General features: G+C 44.5%; 1 protein-coding gene across 1 annotated transcript in view; it reads left to right on the top strand.

Moving 5' to 3' along the window:
* The window catches only part of SYT11 (synaptotagmin 11), a 31,271-nt gene extending 10,157 nt beyond the window's left edge, over positions 1-21,114 (top strand). The window contains exons 2-4 of the mRNA XM_068127519.2: positions 12,283-13,142; positions 17,531-17,651; positions 19,004-21,114. Coding sequence (XP_067983620.1) covers positions 12,283-13,142; positions 17,531-17,651; positions 19,004-19,311 — 1,289 coding nt within the window. The 3' untranslated portion in view covers positions 19,312-21,114. The remainder of the gene's footprint in view (positions 1-12,282; positions 13,143-17,530; positions 17,652-19,003) is intronic.
* The last annotated feature ends 1,386 nt before the right edge of the window (positions 21,115-22,500 follow it).

Here is a 22,500-nt window from a genome sequence, read left to right as displayed (position 1 = left end):
ATATGTTAATGATGATGTCATCGGTGCCTTTGTTATGAGTCATAATTTGACAAATACAACACTTATCGATCATTGTGAAATTTTTTTTCTCAGCAACTGTTGGTCTGATGGACACGAAATTTTCACCATAGGAGCACCTCCTCCTATAGAATATTTTAATGATAATCATGACGCCATAGGTCATGTGGTACAGGCGCCATCTTGGAAAAACCGAAAAATGTATGTTTTCACCTCTATATCTCCAAAACCGCTCTATGGAAAAAAGTGGTATGTGGCTCATTGTAAATAACTCCATATGGGGAATATGTGTTGTTAACGATGACGTCATTGGTGCCGTAATTATGACGTCATAATTAGACAAGGACAACGTTTAGTCTGATCAGTTTGAAATTTATTGAGCATGATCTACGCAACAATTATATTAGAGAATATAAATTAATGATGTCATCGCTCATGTGGTCTGGCGGCCATATTGGATCAAAGAAAAAAAAACGTTCAAAAATAGAAGAGTTTTGTTGGCTCACACCAAGTTGACTGCGCAGAGTAAGTATTCTATGAATACCATCTAGTTCCATGTTCTTATTTTGTCATTTGTATATCACAATGAATTTATTGAATTCATTATATTTTTGAAAGTCTGGGTGAAGAAGTCTAGTTTCTTAATCTTTTGAATCTTTTGATATCTTCTTGGAAACGCCCGAGGCGGGGGGGGTTTGGGGGGGGGGGTTGTTGGAGAGAGGATATGAGGATGGGATGCTGTCTGGATTTGGGAGATGTAATGTGGGATTGAGGATCAATAGGGAGGGGGGAGGGACTGACGTTAATGGGTCCAGCAGAGTCAGGATGGGAACAACACATCCGGTTATTTCTTATCAAAATGTATAATAACGATGTTACCACTCGGAAAGCAGGAATTTGGATTTATTATCTTTGGGTTTTCATAAAGTCAGAGAATTAACAATAAAATATAAATACAACCGTTGTTATTGTTATCATTTACATTTAAATGAATCCAATAAATTTAAATGAATCCAAGGTTTTGCGTTTTTCTATCGGAATAACAGGACGAAAAGTATCGAGTTCATAGAACACGATACTCCACGCAGTGTTCAAGTACGTACTGCAATGTTAATAAAATAATGATGTTAACTGTCGACTACGAGTATACTCGTAGTGCTGGGTGTACCAGATTCTGCCAGTACGAGTATTCTCTTGGAAAAGATCACACTATTGTATTGTAAACAGAATATTCCTCCGTGCCAGACAACGCAACAAACAACCTGCGGGCAGTTCGGTGTACAGTGATGATCATGATCATCGTTATCAATATCAGTCTCCACGAGAACTTTTCATCTGCATTCATACGTGCCATTTGGAAGGGTAACTTGCCGTTTTGAAGGGTAACAAGTCCTCCTTCCCCCCCTCCTTCCCACGCCTCCTCCCCCCAAGCCCTCTCCCTCCCACACATCTGCCTGCTCTCAAATGTTGTGTTTGTGTGCTTCCCCTTCTCTCCCCATCATGTCTTCCGCTCCCTCTTTTTATATATATTTTTTGTCTGGTTGATTTGTTTGTGAAGTAAATGTCGGCTTTCACGAGCCTCGATTCAGTATCCAAAAAAAAAACAAAAAACCATTTTTAAGGTAACGTGCCATTTTTGAGGGTAACGTGCCATTTTGTGGCACGTTGCAGGCAGAAGACAAAAAGACCACCATTTTTTAGGGTAACGTGCCATTTTTGTGGGTAACGTGCCATTTTGAAGGGTGACGTGCCATTTTGAAGGGTGACGTGCCATTTTGAAGGGTGACTTGCCGTTTTGAAGGGTGACTTGACATTTTGAAGGGTGACGTGCCATTTTTTTTTTTGGGGGGGGGGGGGATATATAATCGAGGCTCGTGAAAGAGCTAACATTTATCACACAAACATATCAAACAGACAAACAACCAAAGTATATAAAAAGGGGAGCGGTAGACAAGATGGGGAGAGAAGGGGAAGCACATAAACACAACATTTTTGAGGGACATCGGGAATGTGTGGGAGGGAGAAGGCTTGGGGGGAGGCGGCATGGGAATGGGGGGAGGGGGGGGGGGAGAAGTATAAACACAAGGACACCAAGGACTTCCAGGAAAGAAGTTGGTATTTCAAAAAAAAAGAGGATTTGGGGTGAAATTAGCGGAGGTAGAAAAGATCAAGGTTTTGGATGGGGGAAGATAAGAGATGGTGGTGAACAGCTGTTTTAAAGACCTGGAGGGGGGAGTGTGATTGAAGGGAGTGGGGGAGTTTGTTCCAGAGGTGGGAGAAAAGAGGAATGAAAGGGTGAAGGTGAGCAGAGAGTTTTGATTTTGGCAGTTTAACCATAAGAGGGTTGCAGGCAGATCTTGTGCGACCTTCAGGAATATGTGGGGGACAGAGCCCAGAGAGAGCTGGGAGGGGCAAGGCCGGAGAGGAGTCGGTAGAAGACAGAAAGACCACCAACCTGCCTGCGGTGAGTAAGTGAAAGGCCCTTGGAGGTAGATTCATCACGGGAGATTCCAATGATTCTGAACGCTTTGGTTTCAACAGCATGAAGACGAGCTAGGTGTGAGGCAGGAGCACCAGCCCAGAGGGGAGAGCAGTATTATATTGAGCTGCGGATGAAAGCCTTGTATGTGGTGAGGAGCTCAGGTGTGCCAAGGAAGGACTTCGCACGACGGAGGATGCCCAGTCGGCGACTGGCTTTGGAGGCCAGATTTGAAATGTGGTTTTCACAGGAAAGATCATGGCAGATAGTGAGACCCAAAAGCTTGAGTGACAGAACTTCTTGGAGAGGATTATTCAGAAAGTGGATGGGAGGGTTGTCCAGTCGGTCTTTTCGGAGAGACATCGTAAGAGTGTGAGATTTGTGAGGATTGAAAGGCATGTTCCACTTGTTTGCCCAGTCAGTGATTTTGTCTAGGTCTGCAGAGAGTGAGGAGGCTGCAGACTGCCGATCTGAGGGATGAGGAATGGAGCGGCAGAGAGTGGAGTCATCAGCAAAGAGATAGAGAGGATTTTCAAGAGAGTCGGAGAGATCATTGATGAAGACCAGAAAAAGAACAGGGCCCAGAACACTGCCTTGGGGAACTCCAGCCTGAACAGGAAGAGGAGATGAGAGAACCCCATTCAGGGCCACACGTTGACTACGACTAGAGAGGATGTCCGCCAGCCATGCATGGAGATTTCCATGGATACCAAAGGAGGAGAGTTTGGTGAGCAGAGCGGGGTGCCAGACCGTATCGAAGGCACGTGATATGTTGAGGGAGACAGCTCTAATTTCCTGTTTGGCATTGAGGACCTCCATCCATTGTTGAGACAGCAGAAGCAGCATGTCCAGGGTAGAGTGACCAGGTCTGAAACCAAATTGATGGTCAGAGATCAAGCCATTGGAGAAAAGGAAAGATTTCATAGCAGAAGCAATGATGGATTCCATGACTTTGCTGATAATTGGGAGAAGGCTGATTGGTCTGTAGTTGCTAGGATCTGTTTTTGCACCTTTTTGTGTAAAGCGGTGATGTTGGCTGATTTCCAAGCAGATGGCAGTTGACCTTGAGCAAAAGAGAGGGTGAAGAGAACAGAGACAGGGAGTGAAAGAGCAGAAGAACAGGATTTTAGGACCCGTGGGCTGATGCCGTCAAGTCCCGTTGTAGAATCAGAGTCGAGGGTTGACAGAAACTTTTCCACCTTGTCAGGAGGAAAGGACACTAACTCAGAGAGTCCAGGAGCAGCTGGGTATGACTGGGTACAGTGGGTACAGAGAGGGATGGGTTTGCGACACAAGATTTAGAGGCAAACACAGAGTTGAGGCATTCAGCTTTTCCACGTGCAGAGTCAGCTGTGTAGCCGTTTGAGGTAAGGGAGGGGATGGAGGGGGAACAAACACCAGAAACAGATTTGACCAGATGCCACCAGGATTTGGAAGAGGGAGACAGATAAGAGAGTTCGGTCTTGAGAACGGAGAGATATGGTTTCCTGGCTCTCCTGAGGGTGGACACACACTTGTTTCGGGCTTTGTGAAAGGAAATGAGATTTCCTTCCGTTGGATTTGCTTTCCAGGAGACGAAGGCAAGCTGTTTCTGGGCAACAGCCTCACCACAAGAGTCCGTGTTCCATGGACGGGAGGAAGGGTATGACAACTGAAGACGAGATGGGATAAATCTGTGCATGAGAGAGAGCAATTTACTTTGGAAGAATTCCCAGGATGAGTTGATGTCAGAGGTGGTAGAGATGGGAGACCAGTCTAGATGATTGATGGCTGCTTGAAGACCGTGCCAGTTGGCCTGAGTGAAATGCCAGACTCGTCGACGCTGAGGAGGCTCCCTGAGAATGGTCAGAGAGATGTCCACTTTAACAAGCACATTATCAGATGAGCCGATTGGAGCAGAAGAAGAGCAGCAGACATTTTCAGGGAAGTTCGTCACAACCAAGTCCAGAAGAGAAGATGCTCCGTTGACTGAGATCCGGGTCGGGAAATTGACAGATTGTGTCTCTCCCAATGAGTCGCAGAAGTCCTTTGCTGAGGAGCCATGGCTGGTGAGAGGGGTACCCACACCCAGCCAACTGGCATGGTGACAATTAAAAGCACCACATATGAGGAAGAGAGAGTTGGGATGAGTAGATAGAAGTTGGTCCATATTATCAGACAGCGAGATGTAGATGGAGTCATCACTGTTTGGTGGACGGTACAGCACACATATGAACAAGAGGTGGGAGCGAAGGGGAAGCCGTAGCCAGAGGTATTTCTGGGGGTGACGTGGAGAGAGGGCAGTGCAGGGCGAGTGAGAAAGAGAGTTTTTGATAAAGATAGCAACCCCACCTCCAGGACAAGCCTCAGGTCTATCATACCGGAGGAGGGAGTAACCCGGGAGAGATACTAAGGAATCAGAGACATTGTGAAGGAGGAAAGTTTCTGTTAAGCAGATCACGTCTGGTTTGTCAGAAGCAACCTGTATGGAGAGATCAGTTAAGTTTGAACGAAGGCCCCGGATGTTTGAGGTCCATGCCGTTAATGAAGAGGAAGGGGGAGCATCTGATACAGAACAGGGGGGAGGAGGGGTAGGGTAAGATGTGGAAGAGGAGGAAGAGGTAGGGAGAGCTGTTGAAGGTGTGTCAGATATTTCAGAATAGCTCTGAGAAAGGGAAGGATGGGGCAGACAAAAGGTTTGATGGTGATTGGGTGAGGCACAATGAGGTGTTATTTGAGGGGGGGAAGAGCAAAGCAGGAACTTGGGGGAGATGGAGGTGCGAGTTGGAAGGGGGAAGAAGCGGGGAGGACACTTTGAGGAGGAGGGGTGAGAGGGGGGAAATGGAGAAGAAATGAGGGTGGGGAGATTTGAAGGGGAGGGGTGAGGGGGGAGTTTCGGAGGGAAGGGACAAGGGGAGGGATTTGAAAGGGATGGGAGATGGGGGAGATTTGGAGGGGAGGGGTGAGGGGGGAGTCTAGGAGGGGAGGGGTGTGGGGGGAGTTTAGGAGGGAAGGGGCAAGGGGGGGAGATTTGAAAGGGATGGGTGATGTGGAGGATTTGGAGGGGAGGGGCAAGGGGGAAGATTTGAAAGGGATGGGTGATGGGGAAGATTTGGAGGGGAGGGGTGATGGGGAAGTTTTGGAGGTGAGGGGTGATGGGGCAGTTTTGGAGGGGAGGGGTGATGGGGAAGATTTGGAGGGGAGGGGTGAGATTGGATTTTGGGAAGTGTCCGATTAATGGGAAACGAACAATTGTTGCAAAATGAGTTCCTTGTGACCTTCGATTTAAAAATATGTTTAAGGATGCTGGATGGGGGGTGGAGTGCAGGTGAGTTTCGGGGATGTAGAAAAGAGGAACTGTAAGAGGTGGAATTTTTTTTTGGGATGAATAGATTTGGTGAGCAAGTCGAAAGCATCCTTTTATAGAAGAAGAAGAAAAAGGTGTTATAATATACGACAGAATACAGTTCTTCAGGGGAAAGTTTAAACATTTTAAAATTGAGCAGTGAAAACTATCTGGGAAAATGGAAATGGGGGTGAAACACTTGATCGAACAACGAATAAACGAATAAGAACAGAGAAGGAAATGTTTTTTTTTTTTTTTTTTTTTTTTTTTTTTTTTTAAGTTGAGATTTTAAACAAGGAAGTAGGCTATGGGGTGAAAAGACTGGTAAAAACAGAGAACTAAAGTTATTGGAGCACAAACGATGGACCGCTGAGAGAAAAACAAAGCCTCAAGGTCGGACACGGAAGCCTGCAAGGCCTCAAAAGACACGACAAGAATTAACACGATTTGCTATTCAGGTATGAAAGATTTACACCGAGAATCTTCCGAGGGACCCACTATAGGTACACACACCATAAAATAAATACAGTTTTAACGAAAATACAAATGGGAACAATTACTTAACTTCGACTTCGATGGAGAGCGTGGACAGCTGCGAATAAATGAAACCTCGCCGGCAAGACCGGAAGCCCGGAAGCCAAAGACTGTGCCATTTTGAAGGGTGACTTGACATTTTGAAGGGTGACGTGCCATTTTGAAGGGTGACGTGCCATGTTGAAGGGTGACGTGCCATGTTGAAGGGTGACGTGCCATGTTGAAGGGTGACGTGCCGTTTTGAAGGGCGACGTGCCGTTTTGAAGGGCGACGTGCCGTTTTGAAGGGCGACGTGCCGTTTTGAAGGGTGACGTGCCGTTTTGAAGGGTGACGTGCCGTTTTGAAGGGCGACGTGCCGTTTTGAAGGGCGACGTGTCGTTTTGAAGGGCGACGTGCCGTTTTGAAGGGCGACGTGCCGTTTTGAAGGGCGACGTGCCATTTTGAAGGGCGACGTGCCGTTTTGAAGGGCGACGTGCCGTTTTGAAGGGCGACGTGCCGTTTTGAAGGGCGACGTGCCGTTTTGAAGGGCGACGTGCCGTTTTGAAGGGCGACGTGCCGTTTTGAAGGGCGACGTGCCATTTTGAAGGGCGACGTGCCATTTTGAAGGGCGACGTGCCATTTTGAAGGGCGACGTGCCATTTTGAAGGGCGACGACATTTTGAAGGGCGACGTGCCATTTTGAAGGGCGACGTGCCATTTTGAAGGGCGAAGTGCCATTTTGAAGGGCGAAGTGCCATTTTGAAGGGCGACGTGCCATTTTGAAGGGTGACGACAAGTAGCAAAAAACATGGGGCACTCAGCACACTGGTCTACCATTGCAGTGACGTCATACCAACTCGATTCAGTGTTTAAAAAAATAGTTCTACCAGATAGCTTGTACCTGGCATACGCCTGGCACAGGAATTGAAAATCTTGTCCACGGCCTGCTATGAGTTTTCTCTTAGCCTGGGGTTTCCCCAGCAACGGATAAGAAATGAACCATGGATTGATTTGACAGTACGTACCATGGATTGATTTTGACAGTACGTACCATGGATTGATTTGACAGTACGTACCATGGATTGATTTGAAAGTACGTACCGTGGATTGATTTGACAGTACGTGCCAATCGTGCCATGCCCATGATTTCACTGATACTGCAACTGCCCATAAAGGAGACAGTGTGTGTAGGGTGTAGTGTGTGTGTAGGGTGTGGCACACACGTCATCATGGCACGGTTACCCTCCCTTTTCTGATTTTATGTCTCTTTTCGATGCAATGCGAGATCTACACACAGCAAGGAAAAGCAAAAGATCACAATTGCAGAAATCCATTTTGTGGTTTAATAGAAAGGCAAGAGGTAGTGAGTGAAGAGGTAGTGAGTGCGTTTACCTTTGAGCTGCCTCGTCTGATTCTGATCCCTGACTATGAACCGTCTAATTGGTGCTTCGCAGGTAGGGCCATCACAAGGTGCACCGTCTATCGAATGGATGCTAAACCACACGTCCCGTGTGCTTGCATTACCTGTTGGGCATTTAAGATCCAACGATGGCTCTTGGCGAGTTCTTGCAAGTATCCCTGGTCATATCACATTCAGTTGAACATCTAGAACATCTAGTGTCCCTTAAATAGGTACTCATTACTAGCCCGTCCTCCGCGCAGCGGGAAACGAGGTTTTGCAATCGTTGTGTGTGTGTGTGTGTGTGTGTGTGTGTGTGTGTGTGTGTGTGTGTGTGTGTGTGTGTGTGTGCTGTGTATGTGTCTGTGTGTGTCTGTGCGCGTATGTGTGTGTGTGTGTGTGTGTGTGTGTGTGTGTGTGTGTGTGTGTGTGTCTGTGTGTCTGTCTGTGTGTGTGCGTGCGTGTGTGTGTGTGTGTGTGTGTGTGTGTGTGTGTGTGTGTGTGTGTGTGTGTGTGTGTGTCTGTCTGTGCATGTATGTCATCACTTTTTTTACTATTTGAGTTTTTGTCATCACATTTTCAGCAAAGCTTTATCATGAGAATATGGAGAAGACAAATTAATAATTCGTCAAAAGGTCAAAAAGTCAGCTCACATAAAATTGTCAGTTTTCACTAAATTGACCTGAAATTTAAAGAATTTTCCTATTGGGTGTCTAAATTGGTTTAAGAATCAAAAGCTAGAAGCCGATTGTTTTGTTTCACTTTTGATCAAAAGGTCAAAAGTCAATTGGTTGCATAAAATCATCAATTTCCATGCGATTGACCTGAAATTTTGAGAATTTGCATGTTTGCTGACAATTGGTTCAACAATCAAAAGCTAGAAGCCGATAGTTTTTTGTTAGAATAAAAGGTCAAAGGTCAAGGTTACATAAAATCATCACCTTTCATCTGATTGACCTGAAATTTAAAGAATTTGCATGTTTGGTCACCAAATTGGTTCACCAATCAAAAACTAGAAGCTGATTGTTTTTATTTATTTATCAGGAGGTCAAAGGTCAAGGTTGCATAAAATTGGCAATTTTCATCCGATTGACTTGAAATTTGAGCAGAGTTAACATATTGGATCACCGACGCCTATTTCTGTTGAGGTCAACAGGTCACGGTCACCTAAAATCGCCATTTTTTTTTGCTGTTTTCTTCATGTTTAGCATACGGAAGAAGAAGAAGTCTGAATACAAAGTGGACGTGGATGGGCTTTGAATTTTCAGATGCTTTCTAGTTATTTATTGAATACAACAAGGATACAAAACCTTCCACTTGAATATGGATTCACAGTTTATGTTTGAAGGAGACGCTGAACAAAATTAATTTGCCAAGCATTATTAATTGGCAACCATAAAACCAATGAATTATTGTATATTTCACCGCAGCTAATGATGACACGGGGATTGAACAATTGGTTCCCCAAAATAATACAAACAAGAAAGAGTAATCAGAGATTGCAAACCCTCACCAGGATGTATTTTCAGTGGTTTTTGAGGCTTTTGTGTTAAAACAAATATGGCGGCCGAACCACGTTACCGATGACGTCATAGTTTTTTTTTCTAAACTAATTTATGCCTACATGACGCTCAAGAAATTTCATCTTGATCGGATGAAGTTTTGTACTTGTCGAATTATGACATCAAAATGGAGGCACCTATGACATCATCATTAACATTTTATTCCCCATGGAGAGTTCTTTACAATGAGCTATGTGTCAATTTTTTCTATGCAGCGCTTTCCGAGATATCGAGGTGAAAAGTTTTTCGGTTTTTCCAAGATGGCGGCCGAACCACGTGACCGATGACGTCATAATTATCATTAAAAAATTCTACAGGTGGAGTTGCACCTATGGTGAAAATTTCCCGTCAGTCGGACCAACGGTTGCAGAGAAAAATCATATTTATTCTGTGCAGACAAACAAACAGAAAGACAGACAAACAGACAAACAAACAGACAATCGGCCTCAAATGCATCACGCTCTCCTCTGGCGAGGGCAACAAGTAAAATGTTTTTTTGTTTTGTTTTGTTTTTGTTAGAAAGATTCGGGTGTCTGTTTTCAACAGTTTACTGTTTGATCTCAACACAGACCTCACAACCCTAATTGTAGGGTAAAGGTTGTGAATATTATCCCAAAACTATTAATATTACAAGTTAAACAACAATTCAAGATGGTTAAATTGTTCAAGATGGTTAAATGGTTAAATTGTTCAAGATGGTTAAATGATGGAAGAGAGCCTGGCAAGGTGCTGACATTTTTAAAGGGATGTTATAAATAAATTATTCTTGTTGCTATGGATAATGGGGTACGGTACATATGAAGTATTGGAGTCTATGTCTAACCACGTGTTACCACTACAAAAATTACATACTTTTTGCCCTAACCCCTCCCAACATCCCTTTTGCCTCCTTTCCTCTACTCCCCCATCCTTCCCCCTTTCTCTACCACAACTACCTTCACTTATGTCCCACCTTACTCATTCTCATTAACCCTTTCCCCACCCACACCCACCCAGAATACCTTTGCATACTTCATTTATAGATGGCCTCTTATGACAAGTTGGGCGTGCACAGTTTAAACAACTGCTAAGTTAGAAATGTTAAAGGTTTTCCCTTCCAAAGACCTACTAATGACAAAGGTTTGTGAGCAGGGGAAGTGTGGGGGCCAAGGCAGACGTGAATACAACACAAGGAACTTGGACATGGCAGGGTGTCCCAACTTACCTGTCTCATATCCACATCCCAACAGTGCAGGTAGAGCCAATAACACAACAAACCCAAATCGAGGAGTTTAGCCAAGGATCCCACACTCCATAGCTTTCTGTTTTCGAAATTGGAATCTTCAAATCCACGAAACCTGCAGCCGGATATGTACCCTTTCCAAAGATAACTTGTTCCAAGACACGGCATTGTTAATTTCGGATTTTAGGGTCTAGTATCATCGGGAATCGGGGCTGGACCACACGGCTCAGTGGCGAGCAGACCACCATCTTCAGTGAACCTTTCATCTCTAAACAGGTTGACGTTTGATGAAAACACCTGAACAACACGGACCCAAGTTAGTTTAAATTGTTCAATGTTGAATACAAAATGCTGAATACAAAAGTACTCACCCTATCCTAAACGTCCCCTCCGGATAACTCCAAATGAGCGGTGCGTCTTGAAAGACCACGATCGTTAGCCGTCCCCAAACTTCCCACCGATCCCGTGCCCAATGTCATGTTACCTTGCAAATAAGGTCGGAAACGAGCGAGTACCATGCCGTAGATCACGCAACCAATCTTAATTAGTTGGCCGAGCGAGACCAATGGTCACGGAATCGTTTGTTGCGCTTATCAAGTCCAATTAAACCTGATCAAAGGCAAGGTAAGTGTGACAGAAGCAGATGGGGTCGTATATCGTGCCCCTTCACTCGACACTGGCTGGAAGTTAGAAACTCGTCTCTCAAAGCCCGACTGTCTTTAGACCATCTGTCTTCGCCTTATATGGGGAATCTGCCTCCCCCCGCTTGCGTCCCCCTCCCTCCATCTGCCTGTAGGAGGTGTCGCAGCTGCCAAAAGATCCTCCACTTGTACCCGATAGGTGCGTTGGTACTCCCATCTCCGGTGGTATCCTGTGATTGGCTCTCGGGCTCTTGGCTGCACGATGGGTCAGGCTATCTGGCGTGGGGTTCCATCCCTATGTTCAAACCAAACCGTTTGAAAGTGGTTTCGTGTCACGGTTACAAAGAGGTTTGGAATGGCAGGCTGAGCTTTAGCACTCGCCTTTAACGGATGGAGTGAATGAGATGCACAATGCAGGAAATGTGTGTCGAAAAAAAGGTGTAGAATAGGAAAAGGACACCTATTGGATTTCTAACTACATGCTCACAGCACATAGCTGCCCACATCACATGAATATAGTACGTATACTGAAAAGCTAAACAAAATATTATGAGATAACCTGGATTATTACCTGTACCACCAAAGGTGGATGGAGGTTATATTTTCACCCCTGTCTGTCTGTTTGTCTCTCTGTCAACAGGATATCTCGAAAAGTTGGGGATGGATTCAGAGGAAATTTGGTGGAGATGTTGGGCACGTGACAAGGATGAAATGATTAGATTTTGGTGAAGATCCGAATCCAGAACCGAGAGCTTTTACATTTGTGATTCTTTACTGTTGGGAGATAGGGCCAAAAATGATATATAGTGTGGTATTTCCCAAAGGTGTGGACGAGTTGTGACAAAACTCGGTGGATGAGTTGGGTAGGCGACAATAAAAGGCGATTAGATTTTGGTCCAGATCCGGCCTATCAGTGGGAATACAAAACCTAAACTGTTCAGCCTGGCGAAGGTATGCGCATGTCTATCATATATATCAGCGTATCTATCGTAGGTATGCGCTCTACCGAGTGCCGTTCTTGTTCTGTGTGCGTTTCTTTCTTTCTGGGAGTCCAAAACTGCAACAATATGTTATGAATGTTTTGAACAACTGTGAAACTATATAATTTTCCTGATGTGTGCAGAGGCCTCACCCATAGTGCTGGGCATGGTCGGTGCGGCCTTGCTCGCCATCACCGGTGCTGTGAGCACGGCCCTGTGGTTCTGCTGTCAGCGTCGAGCCGCCAAGGTGGCCGGGCTGCCCCCGTATCGTTTTATCCACATGCTTAAGGGCATCAGCATCTATCCAGAAGCGCTACAAGAGAAGCGAACCTTCCGTGGACGGCGAGTCGCTGTGCCCAATAAGAAGCCCCTTCACTCGTCTCCTCCTGGTCCTTCGGATGTCGGTTCAATCCGCACTCCGGCTGCCATTGAGAATCCGCTTTTGGCCGAAGCACCGCTGGAACCGGGTAGAGGGGTTTCCAGGGGTTCTCCAGATGGAGTAGGAGGAGGAAGTGGGAAAATGCTGCTTGTAAAGCCAGTGTCACCCTCAGAGTTGGTGCCAGGAGTTGGGCCAACGAGCGCATCGTCCAGTGAGCTGGAAGAGCTGCAGTTGGGAAAGTTGCTTTTCTCGGTAGAGTACAACTTCAGCAAGAAAGCCCTAGTAGTGAACATTGAAGAAGCATGTGGCTTACCAATTGTAGATGAGCGTACGGCAAGTGCCGACCCTTACATCAAGATGACCATTTTACCCGAAAAGAAGCACAAGGTGAAGACCCGCGTTCTTCGGCGCACACTTGACCCGAGTTTTGACGAAACGTTCACCTTTTATGGCATACTTCTGGGGCAGCTTCAAGGCCTCGTGCTGCACTTCCTTGTGCTCAGTTTCGACCGTTTTTCGCGTGACGACGTGATCGGGGAAGTGATGGTTTCACTCGTCGGACTAGACCTGAGCAATGGGGAACGTGCATCGCTTTCTCGAGACATCATCAAAAGGAACATCCAGGTGAGATCGGTAGCCGTAATCTTTGTAAGAATTCAGACAGATGTAGAAATGGGTATCTGTGGTAATAAATAATGATATTTTGCTCACTGATTGCATGTTATCTTTGCTATGGTGTGACGTCAAACAATAACCCTGATGTAAAATATGTGCAAAATTTCGAGAGATCATACAAAGCAAAGTCCAAAGTTCGATCTCTTGGTTGTAATTTCCATTTGCAGTTTTCAGAAGGTGGAACGGAGTCCTCCCAGGACTCAGAAGTATCCACCTCCATTTTTTGTTTGTTTTGTATACCAAGTCGAGGCTCGTGTAAGAATTAACACATAGAACCTATAATAGAGGGAGAGGGACAACAACAGTAGAGAACAGGGACATCGGGAGATTTGTGGAAGAGAGAGGGTTGGGGCGGGGTACATGTGATAAACAAGATGGACACTGCAGGGACTTTCAGGAAAGAAAACAGGGAATTTGCGAAAAGGTGGGTTTGGGGTGGATTAACGGGGGTACAAAAGATCAAGGGTTTGGATGGGGGAAGATATGAGATGGTGGTGAACAGCTGTTTTGAAGACCTGGTGGGAGAAAAGACGATTGAAATAGTGTAGGTGAGCAAGTTGGGAGAAGACAGAAAGTCCACCAACCTGCCTGTGGTGAGTGAGTGAAAGGCCCTCAGAATCAGCTTCATTGTGCGAGATTCCAATGATTCTGAAAGCTTTGGTTTCAACAGCGTGAAGTCGAGCTAGCTGGTGTGAGGCAGGAGCACCAGCCCAGAAGGGGGAACAGTATTGCATTGAGCTGTTAGGGCATTTTATGAGATATTTCACACATCTGTTAACTAAATTGTTACCAAAAAATTTCTTCACCAATATGTTTGTAAAGGTGTGTAATAACATGTGTTAAAATGTTGAAGTTCAACTCCCGTGGGAAACCCAGAAAAAAAGCTGTTGTATTCGGGTACCGAAAAATTATTTTCGAGAATTTTTATTTATTATATTTCACTTTTATTTTTATAATATTTTATTATAAAAAGCTGTTAAAAATTTTTTATCACAGCCTTCAGCCAAATCGGAAGATCAAAGGTCACTATAGCGACCCCAGCGCGCCGTATGCACTCTTTCAGAGTGGTGAAGATGGTGTTGAGGTCATTAGGGTCTCCTTCAATAACTGGGAGGAACTCGATCTGTGTGCTCTGCTTTGCATCATTAGCATGGATTCTCTTCATCCAGCCATTCCAGTTGGAGTGTGGGAACTCAGGATCGTTGGCTTTGATCACCCACCCCGCTGCCCAGAGTGTGTCACCTGGAGTGAGGAGTGGCTGATCATGAGCCAGGGAGGAGGAAAGCTCAGCGAGGGGGAGAAACATGATCGCGTTCGTTCCTATCTGTTTCCTGTTCGTAAATGGAATAATCTTTACTTCAGTTCCTCTCAGGATCTTAGCTTTGTCGAGTGCCTTCAACTTCACCCGGGGGAAAGCTGCTGTTGTCTGTGGATCTGGCAAAGGTGGTGCCCGAGAGGTGACTTCGATCCAACCCATTGAGTGAAAGGGAGTGTTTCCGTGAATAGAGACAATGTTTAAATCTATATTGTCTCCAACAAACTGAGTGACTGCATTGTTTGTTTCCCCAACCTCCATAAAGACCACCTGATCATTACTTGACAATTCACTTTCACTGGCTGGCACTTTGGCTGTCATCACTGATTGATCCTCAAGCGCAGCATCAACCGCAACCTCATCATTGATCTGTTCATCGGTTTCCTCCACAATGGTGTCAAGAGTGCCAGAAGTATCTGGAACATCATCTCCACTCCTACTATTAAGGAAGCAGTATTTGTAGTTTTGTGTCTCCGTGTAAGACTCGGTGTATCCCAGCCGGTGGAACTTGTTGAGCATCCATTTTGACCCAAATCTATGATCAAGTTGTATGGCAAGCCCCATTTGGTGTGGCAATACTCCAGACCGAGGTCGACAGGCCTTAATAAAATTCTGCCCCCAAACGGCAACTCTTTCGTCTGTCTTGACAATCGGTCTCAAGAACATCTGAAGGCTTGCAGGAACAAGTGTCAGCTGACTATCGATGTCAGTCATACTGTGTGTGGTGGGGTATGACTTTGGACCTAAATCAATCAAGGCAATATCATTGGATATGAACTTGAGTGCCGTCTTTATGATCTGAGTCTTCTCATCTCCATGGTCAAGATTAGCATGATGCCCTCGCAGAATATTGTCGGTGCCATCTTTGAGACAGAGTACATCTGCCCTTCTTTCCTGTGTTGTGAAATACAAGGTGTTTTCGTATTTCCCTAGAAGTTTTATCTTTAGCCAATGCTTTGAATAAGAAAGGCTCTTCTCTGGTGACTGATGAAACTCCTGCAGCTTTTCATGGACTTGGTCCATGTTCATTACCCCATGCTCTAATTCTGAGTCTAACCATTCGCAGAATTCAATAAAAACTGCCTCTCGCTCCTCATCAATACTCCTCTGTCCTCTCTTCCTTTTTCCTTCCTCATCAGTCTTGGACAAACTGTCACCTCTCGCAAACATAAGTTTGCATCGCAAATGGTACAGTGTTTCTTCTGCTACCAAGTCGTTGATCCCTTCCAGGCGTCCAGTGACTTCAGTGCCCCAGTCATCCCCGCGACTCCGTGCTGTCTTCAGCAAGCTTGCCTTCAGTGTATCTGCAGTCAAATTATCTGGCACTCTGTATTTCTTTCTAGCTTGTGCTGGATTATTTTTGTAGAGCTGGGCTGGTTGGTTGCAAAGAATGCATACATCCTTATACAGGAGGTCAACTGACTGTGATCTTCTAGAACTGCAGCCAGTTGATGAACTGAACTCACAAGTAGTGCGTCTTCTCTTCAACTTTGATGACTCTTTCTCTGCCTTTGATGCTTGAGCTGACTTCTTGGTGGTTGCAACAAAGTTGTTGTACAGATCATTTTTACACTTCTGGTGGTACCTCAGTTTTCCTTCCTTTTGAGCCTCCTTCATACGTTCCACAACAGTAACATTTTCGACAGTTTCTGCTTGTTTCAATAAAGTTGAGTATCCCTTTGGAGTTGCCTGTATGAGCCTTTCAGCTGGTGTATCCGAGCGTGCACAGATGAAGCAATTGAGCACAGGTGGAGTAACGTCTTCATCCATATTGCTAGACTCCATGTCCTGCAAAGTAGAAAATGAGATATATTTAGAAATTATTTTTCCACAAAGGAGTGTCTGTGGTGAAATATAAATGTTAACAATCAACTCAGAATCATGAAAAACCCTTATTTGACCCCTCATAAGTTACTTAAGGGCCGATTTTAAATAAAAAAAATTCTCGAAAATAATTTTTCGGTACCCGAATTCAACAGCTTTTTTTCTGGGTTTCCCACGGGAGTTGACCTTCAACATTTTAACACATGTTATTACACACCTTTACAAACATATTGGTGAAGAAATTTTTTGGTAACAATTTAGTTAACAGATTTTCATATGTTTCCCTTACTATGTGGAATAAAGCCTTGTATGTGGTGAGGAGCTCAGGTGTGCCAAGGAAGGACTTCACACGATGGAGGATGCCCAGTCGGCGACTGGCTTTGGAGGCCAGCTTGGAAATGTGGTTTTCCCAGGAAAGATCATGGCAGGTAGTGAGACCCAAAAGCTTGAGTGACAGAACTTCTTGGAGAGGATTGTTCAGAAAGTAGATTGGAGGGTTTCCAGTCGGTCTTTTCGGAGAGACATACAGTGCATTCAGAAAGTATTCAGACCCCTTCACATTTTTCACATTTTGTTATGTTGCAGCCTTATGCTGAAATAGTTTAAATTCATTTTTTCCCTCATCAATCTACACTCAATACCCCATAATGACAAAGAGAAAACAGGATTTTAGAAAGTTTTGCAAATTTACTAAAAATAAAAAACTGAAATATCACATTTACATAAGTATTTAGACCCTTTGCTCTGACACTTGAAATTTAGCTCAGGTGCCTCCCATTTGTCTTGATCATCTTTGAGATGTTTCTCCACCTTGATTGGAGTCCACCTGTGGTAAATTCAATTGATTGGACATGATTTGGGAAGGCACACACCTGTCTATATGAGGTCTCACAGCTGACAATGCATAACAGAGCAAGAACCAAGCCATGAGGGTGAAGGAACTGCCTGCAGAGCTCAGAGACAGGATTGTGTGGAGGCACGGATCTGGGGAAGCCTACAAAAAAATCTCAGCACAAATCTTTATCGCATTTTATGGCACATTATATGTTTTTCAGGAAGCTGTTAAATGACTTGATGTTGTTGATTGTAGATTGTAGAGCGACACTCGATTTTAAACTGATCTTGCCATCTGGTGCGTCATTTCCGCCTCACCGTTTGGCATCTGCTGGATTGACACTGGCACGGTGTGTGTGAGCAGAAGGTCGTGGGTCGGGGAGAGCTCTTGCTGTCGTTGTGCTACCAGCCAGCTGCCAATCGCCTAAGTGCGGTCATCCTGAAAGCACGACACCTGCCAAAGGCCGACATCGTCGCCCTATCAGGTATGATCGCTAGACCCGTCGCTGCGTGTTAAAGGGCACCACTTCCGGGTCGTCCATCAATTTCATTGGAATACCGGAAGCTATTGTACTTTGGCACACGTACAGTGTCTATATCCATGTAAGGGGCAGCACACTCATTGATAGAACATCCTCCCTACAAAACACCACAGTGGTCGTTTGGGAATCAAACCCAAGTGCATTCCCTCACACCTACATTGTGAGTCACCTGAAGCATTGTGCTTTGTCTCTGTCTGTTTTTAGCTTCACCATCTTGTACTAGGCCTCTGTCTTGTGAGTGTGTAATCGTGTGTGTCCGCATGCTTTCATATAGACAACTGGTATTCAGATCGAACATAATATCCATGTCCTGGTGACTCCTGTAATTGATCTGTGAGCGTGTAAGCCAATGATGAGCTGCTCACCTTGTGCACACATTTACACGGATATACTGTAATGTGTAGGTACCCTGGTGAAGCTCTTCCTTGTTAAATACCTTGTTATGTCTTGTTAGCTCAACCGGACTTTATCCCGGTGACCTCGAGCAGTGTCGGTAGGTCGTTCAAAGAGTGAATGAGTCTGTAAACACTTCAGTCATTCATCGCTCGATACAAACACACGATGTTGATGAAATTTGGCCACAACCTTCATACCTGATGCCTAACAAAGGTGTATTGTTTGTATCAAAATCTGTGCACATTGAGGGGGTCTATGGGGAGAGGAGGGGTTTGACCCCCCCAAAATAGGTATTTGCTCTCTTCTCTGAAACTACACACACGATGTTGATGAAATTTGGCCACACCCTTCATACCTGATGCCTAACAAAGGTGTATTGTTTGTATCAACATCTGTGCACATTGAGGGGGTCTATGGGGAGAGGAGGGGTTTGACCCCCCACAATAGGTATTTGCTCTCTTCTCTGAAACTACACACACGATGTTGATGAAATTTGGCCACAACCTTCATACCTGACGCCTAACAAAGGTGTATTGTTTGTATCAAAATCTGTGCACATTGAGGGGGTCTATGGGGAGAGGAGGGGTTTGACCCCCCACAATAGGTATTTGCTCTCTTCTCTGAAACTACACACACGATGTTGATGAAATTTGGCCACAACCTTCATACCTGACGCCTAACAAAGGTGTATTGTTTGTATCAAAACCTGCGCTCATTGAGGGGGTCTGCAGGGGGTGAGGTTTGTGGGTCTGAGGGGGCTTGTGGGGGGGTTTGAGTGACTTGCTCCTGATCCAGTTGAGCTTCAGGACCCGTGGTCCTATTTTTATTTGTGGTGTTGGTCTTCTATGAGCCTTTGCCCTTTGTGATTGAATAAGAGGACTGTCCCATTACTCCCACAGATCCGTACGTGAAACTGAAGTTGTACATCGGGCGTCGGCGTGTGGCCAAAAAGAAAACTCACGTGAAACGAGGAACGCTGAGCCCTGTGTATAACGAGTCCTTTGCTTTTGATCTCACCCCCGACAACCTGCCCGACGCTTCCCTCGAGCTACACATCATCAACTTTGATCGCATGACCAAGAGCGAGGGCATCGGGAGGCTGCTGCTGGGACCGGCGGCTCCGGGGTCTGGCGGGGAGCATTGGCGTGAGGTGGCCGAGCACCCACGGAGGCAGGTCGCCAAATGGCACAGCCTGTCTGACTACTGACCGAGTCCACCTGACTCCGCCAGACGCCGTCTCTGGTCGGCATCGTCCCGCAAAGACCACCTGCTTGATTAAGCCTGGCAAAGCCCTCATCCTGGTGACCGGAAGGTTCCTGGTTCACGTCCGGTTCTCCTCTCATTTTGGTATCTTTATCTACACTTTTCATTCCCAATTCCAATGGTTATGATCGCAATGTAACACCAAACATCCGTCCCAAATCAATCTACCTGGGGAATGCTAACGAGTGCAGGTTTCGGACAATTCGGCTGCGCAATGTTCATATTTACCTGCTTATAGTTTGGCAATCAGCAAAATGGACAAATGATTACTATTCGGATTGAGATATAGAAACTGGACAATTCCAGGTCGTCTGCTTTCTGTCCATCCTTTAGTCGTACAATCTTCACCGTCATGTCAGGCTGTGCAGGTGAGATTGTGGGGGAGACGAGGCACTATATCTTCCACCATTGCTCTTGACTACTACTCCAACTACTCCTTCCTTAACGGCCCCAGTTAATCCCGCCGTCTTATTTGGTTGGGCAGGAAATCTTCCACCATTGCATCCCCAAATAATTCTAACGGATTTGGCGATTCGACCATCGCCAATTACCTCTGACTGTGCTTTACCTGCGCTTTCTTGTCTTCCGTCTATGTATCCTGAACCTACCAGGACTCCGCTTATTTCAAACCTCGATGTTTTGTACACGTAAAGAAATTGACCGCAGCACACATATATCTACAAAATAGATGTATATACCACGTTTCGTCTCGAGAAACAAACCTGTGACGTTTTGGGTCTCGAAAGGACTACTTTGGTCTCCATACGGATACCGGAGGGTCCATACATGTTCATTTTATATGTCATAAAATGCCGGCATTGTGGTTTGATGACAATATCGTGATTCGAGTGGTGTTTACGGATTTATCCTGAAGATGCAAGTTATAAACGCACATCTCCTTTTGTGGTGAAAGCAATTTATTTTTGACTCAAAAATTGCAAAACTCTTCACGGACATTTCTTCTAACTCCTCCGTTATACTTTGACATTCGCATTGAGGCTTTGGTAACCGAGTCAGGTTACCCCCATATAACGTTACCCATGCCATAGCTGTCCGACCGACTCCGTCTTAAAGCACGACTACCGGCACCAGACACCTTCAAGTTTAAATTAATTTGAACGTTCATTTGGCATGCAATGAAATACCCTCACACCGTGTCCATGTCTTGTGTCCTTTACATGGTTTATCCCATGATACTCAGTGAAAAAGTCAGCTTGCATGACTGTAGATGGACATGTAGGTTCTGAAGGCTGTACACTTATAGCTAGCATCTACAAGCTTTGATACTTTTAAATACCAATAGGCAATTTATATGATATTCTTGTAGGTGGTAGCTGTAGGTAATCAATTGAATCCTTCCTATTTGGAGTCCATGCCAGTGTCATTTATTCCACATCATGCCTGGATGAGATTTTTCAAATTTGATGTGCTTTTTGGCTTTGCTGCTTGTCATGCTTGCCTGCATCCTTCATGACGGCTGTCATTTATCTGCTGGTTGTGCCCGACGCGTCCTACCGACTACGGCTCGCGGGCACAATATGCCCGGCACGGTGCGCGCGGCGAGCGCAGGAGGCGAATGTCTTCAGAATATGGCTAAAGGCAGAGGCCTTGCTCGACTGTCTTGTGTGCTTTTTATCAGTTTTGACGGTTCACGAGACCTGTGCTGTAAATTGTCTTTTTTCACAAAAAGGAGCATTTTTTTTTTTCACTTCAAGTCAGATTGAAATAAAGGCACCGACCGATGATGAAATGTCGTTTTCCAAAAGTGTCATTTGTTTCCACATGAGCCTTTATTACATCACTTACCATTGCAATTATCAAGGAGAGAGAGCTATGTGGTGACCACATTTGTGCTCGTCATGTCTATCTTTTAACAAGAATACAAGTCCTCATTGAGGACAACCCCCAACCACACGTTAAAAATGGTACGTCGATTTTACATTAAAATAAATAAACAAGTAAAATGAAAAATCACTCATAGAGCGACACTTGGCAAAAGAGAACAAAGCAGAATGGCACTCAGTATAGCATCCTTTTGACCTCACAAATAATTGGTGTTTCAATTCAGTTAGCTGATATGAAAATCCAATTTAAATTTCAAATCAATCGGATGAAAATTTGAGGCTTATAGAAATTTGATAGAAGTGGTTGACCTTTGGCCTATGTTGACCTTTTGACCAATGCTGATCTCAAAAATAGTTGTTGGTTGAATACAGATCACTGATATGCAAATCCCATTCTAATTTCAAGTGAATCAGATGAAAATTGAGGATTTTAGAAATTTGAAGTTGTTGTTGACCTTTGGCCTATGTTGCTCTTTTGGCCTATGGTGATCTCAAAAATAGTTGGTGGTTGAATTCAGTTTGCTGATATGAAAATCCAATTCAAATTTCAAGTCAATCGGATTAAAATTGAGGATTTTAGAAATTTGAAATTGTTGTTGACCTTTGGCCTATGTTGCTCTTTTGGCCTATGGTGATCTCAAAAATAGTTGGTGGTTGAATTCAGTTTGCTGATATGTAAATCCTTTTCAAATTTCAAGTCAATCGGATGAAAATTGAGGATTTTAGAAATTCAAAAAAAAGTGGTTGTCCTTTGGCCTATGTTGACCTTTTGGCCCATGCAGATCTCAAAAATAGTTGGTGGTTGAATTTAGTAAACTGATATTTAAATCATATTCAAATTTCAAGTCAATCGGATGAAACTTGAGGATTTTAGAAATTTGAAAAAAAGTGGTTGATTTTTGGCCGACGTTCACCTTTTGACCTTTTGACCTCAAATATATATAGCATTTTGTCGGACCATGAACTCTCTCATTTGTTGAAGTTTTGTGAAGATCGGCTTCAAATTGTGACCTGCAGGCAAGTATTATAATTGAGTGGACAGACAAACACACAAACGCACAAACCGGAGTGATCAACATACTTGCAAAAATAAATTTTTATTTTTTTTGCCAAGTGATAAATATGTAGGTAGTATAGACTGTAAAGAGTACAGTATATATAAATAAATAGATAAATCAAAGTTGTGTATTGGCAGTGCAGATGGTAAAATGTATATAAAGAAATAAACAATTGAAGGTGGTATGTGGGAAGTCAAAATAGTAAGGTGTATGTAAATAAATAAATCCTTA

This window comes from Myxine glutinosa, chromosome 10, assembly GCF_964187855.1.
Source record: "Myxine glutinosa chromosome 10, kmMyxGlut1.1, whole genome shotgun sequence".
In the NCBI taxonomy this organism is placed as follows: domain Eukaryota; kingdom Metazoa; phylum Chordata; class Myxini; order Myxiniformes; family Myxinidae; genus Myxine; species Myxine glutinosa.
Note: the sequence above shows the minus strand (reverse complement) of the source record. Positions and strands in the feature narration are given on the sequence as shown.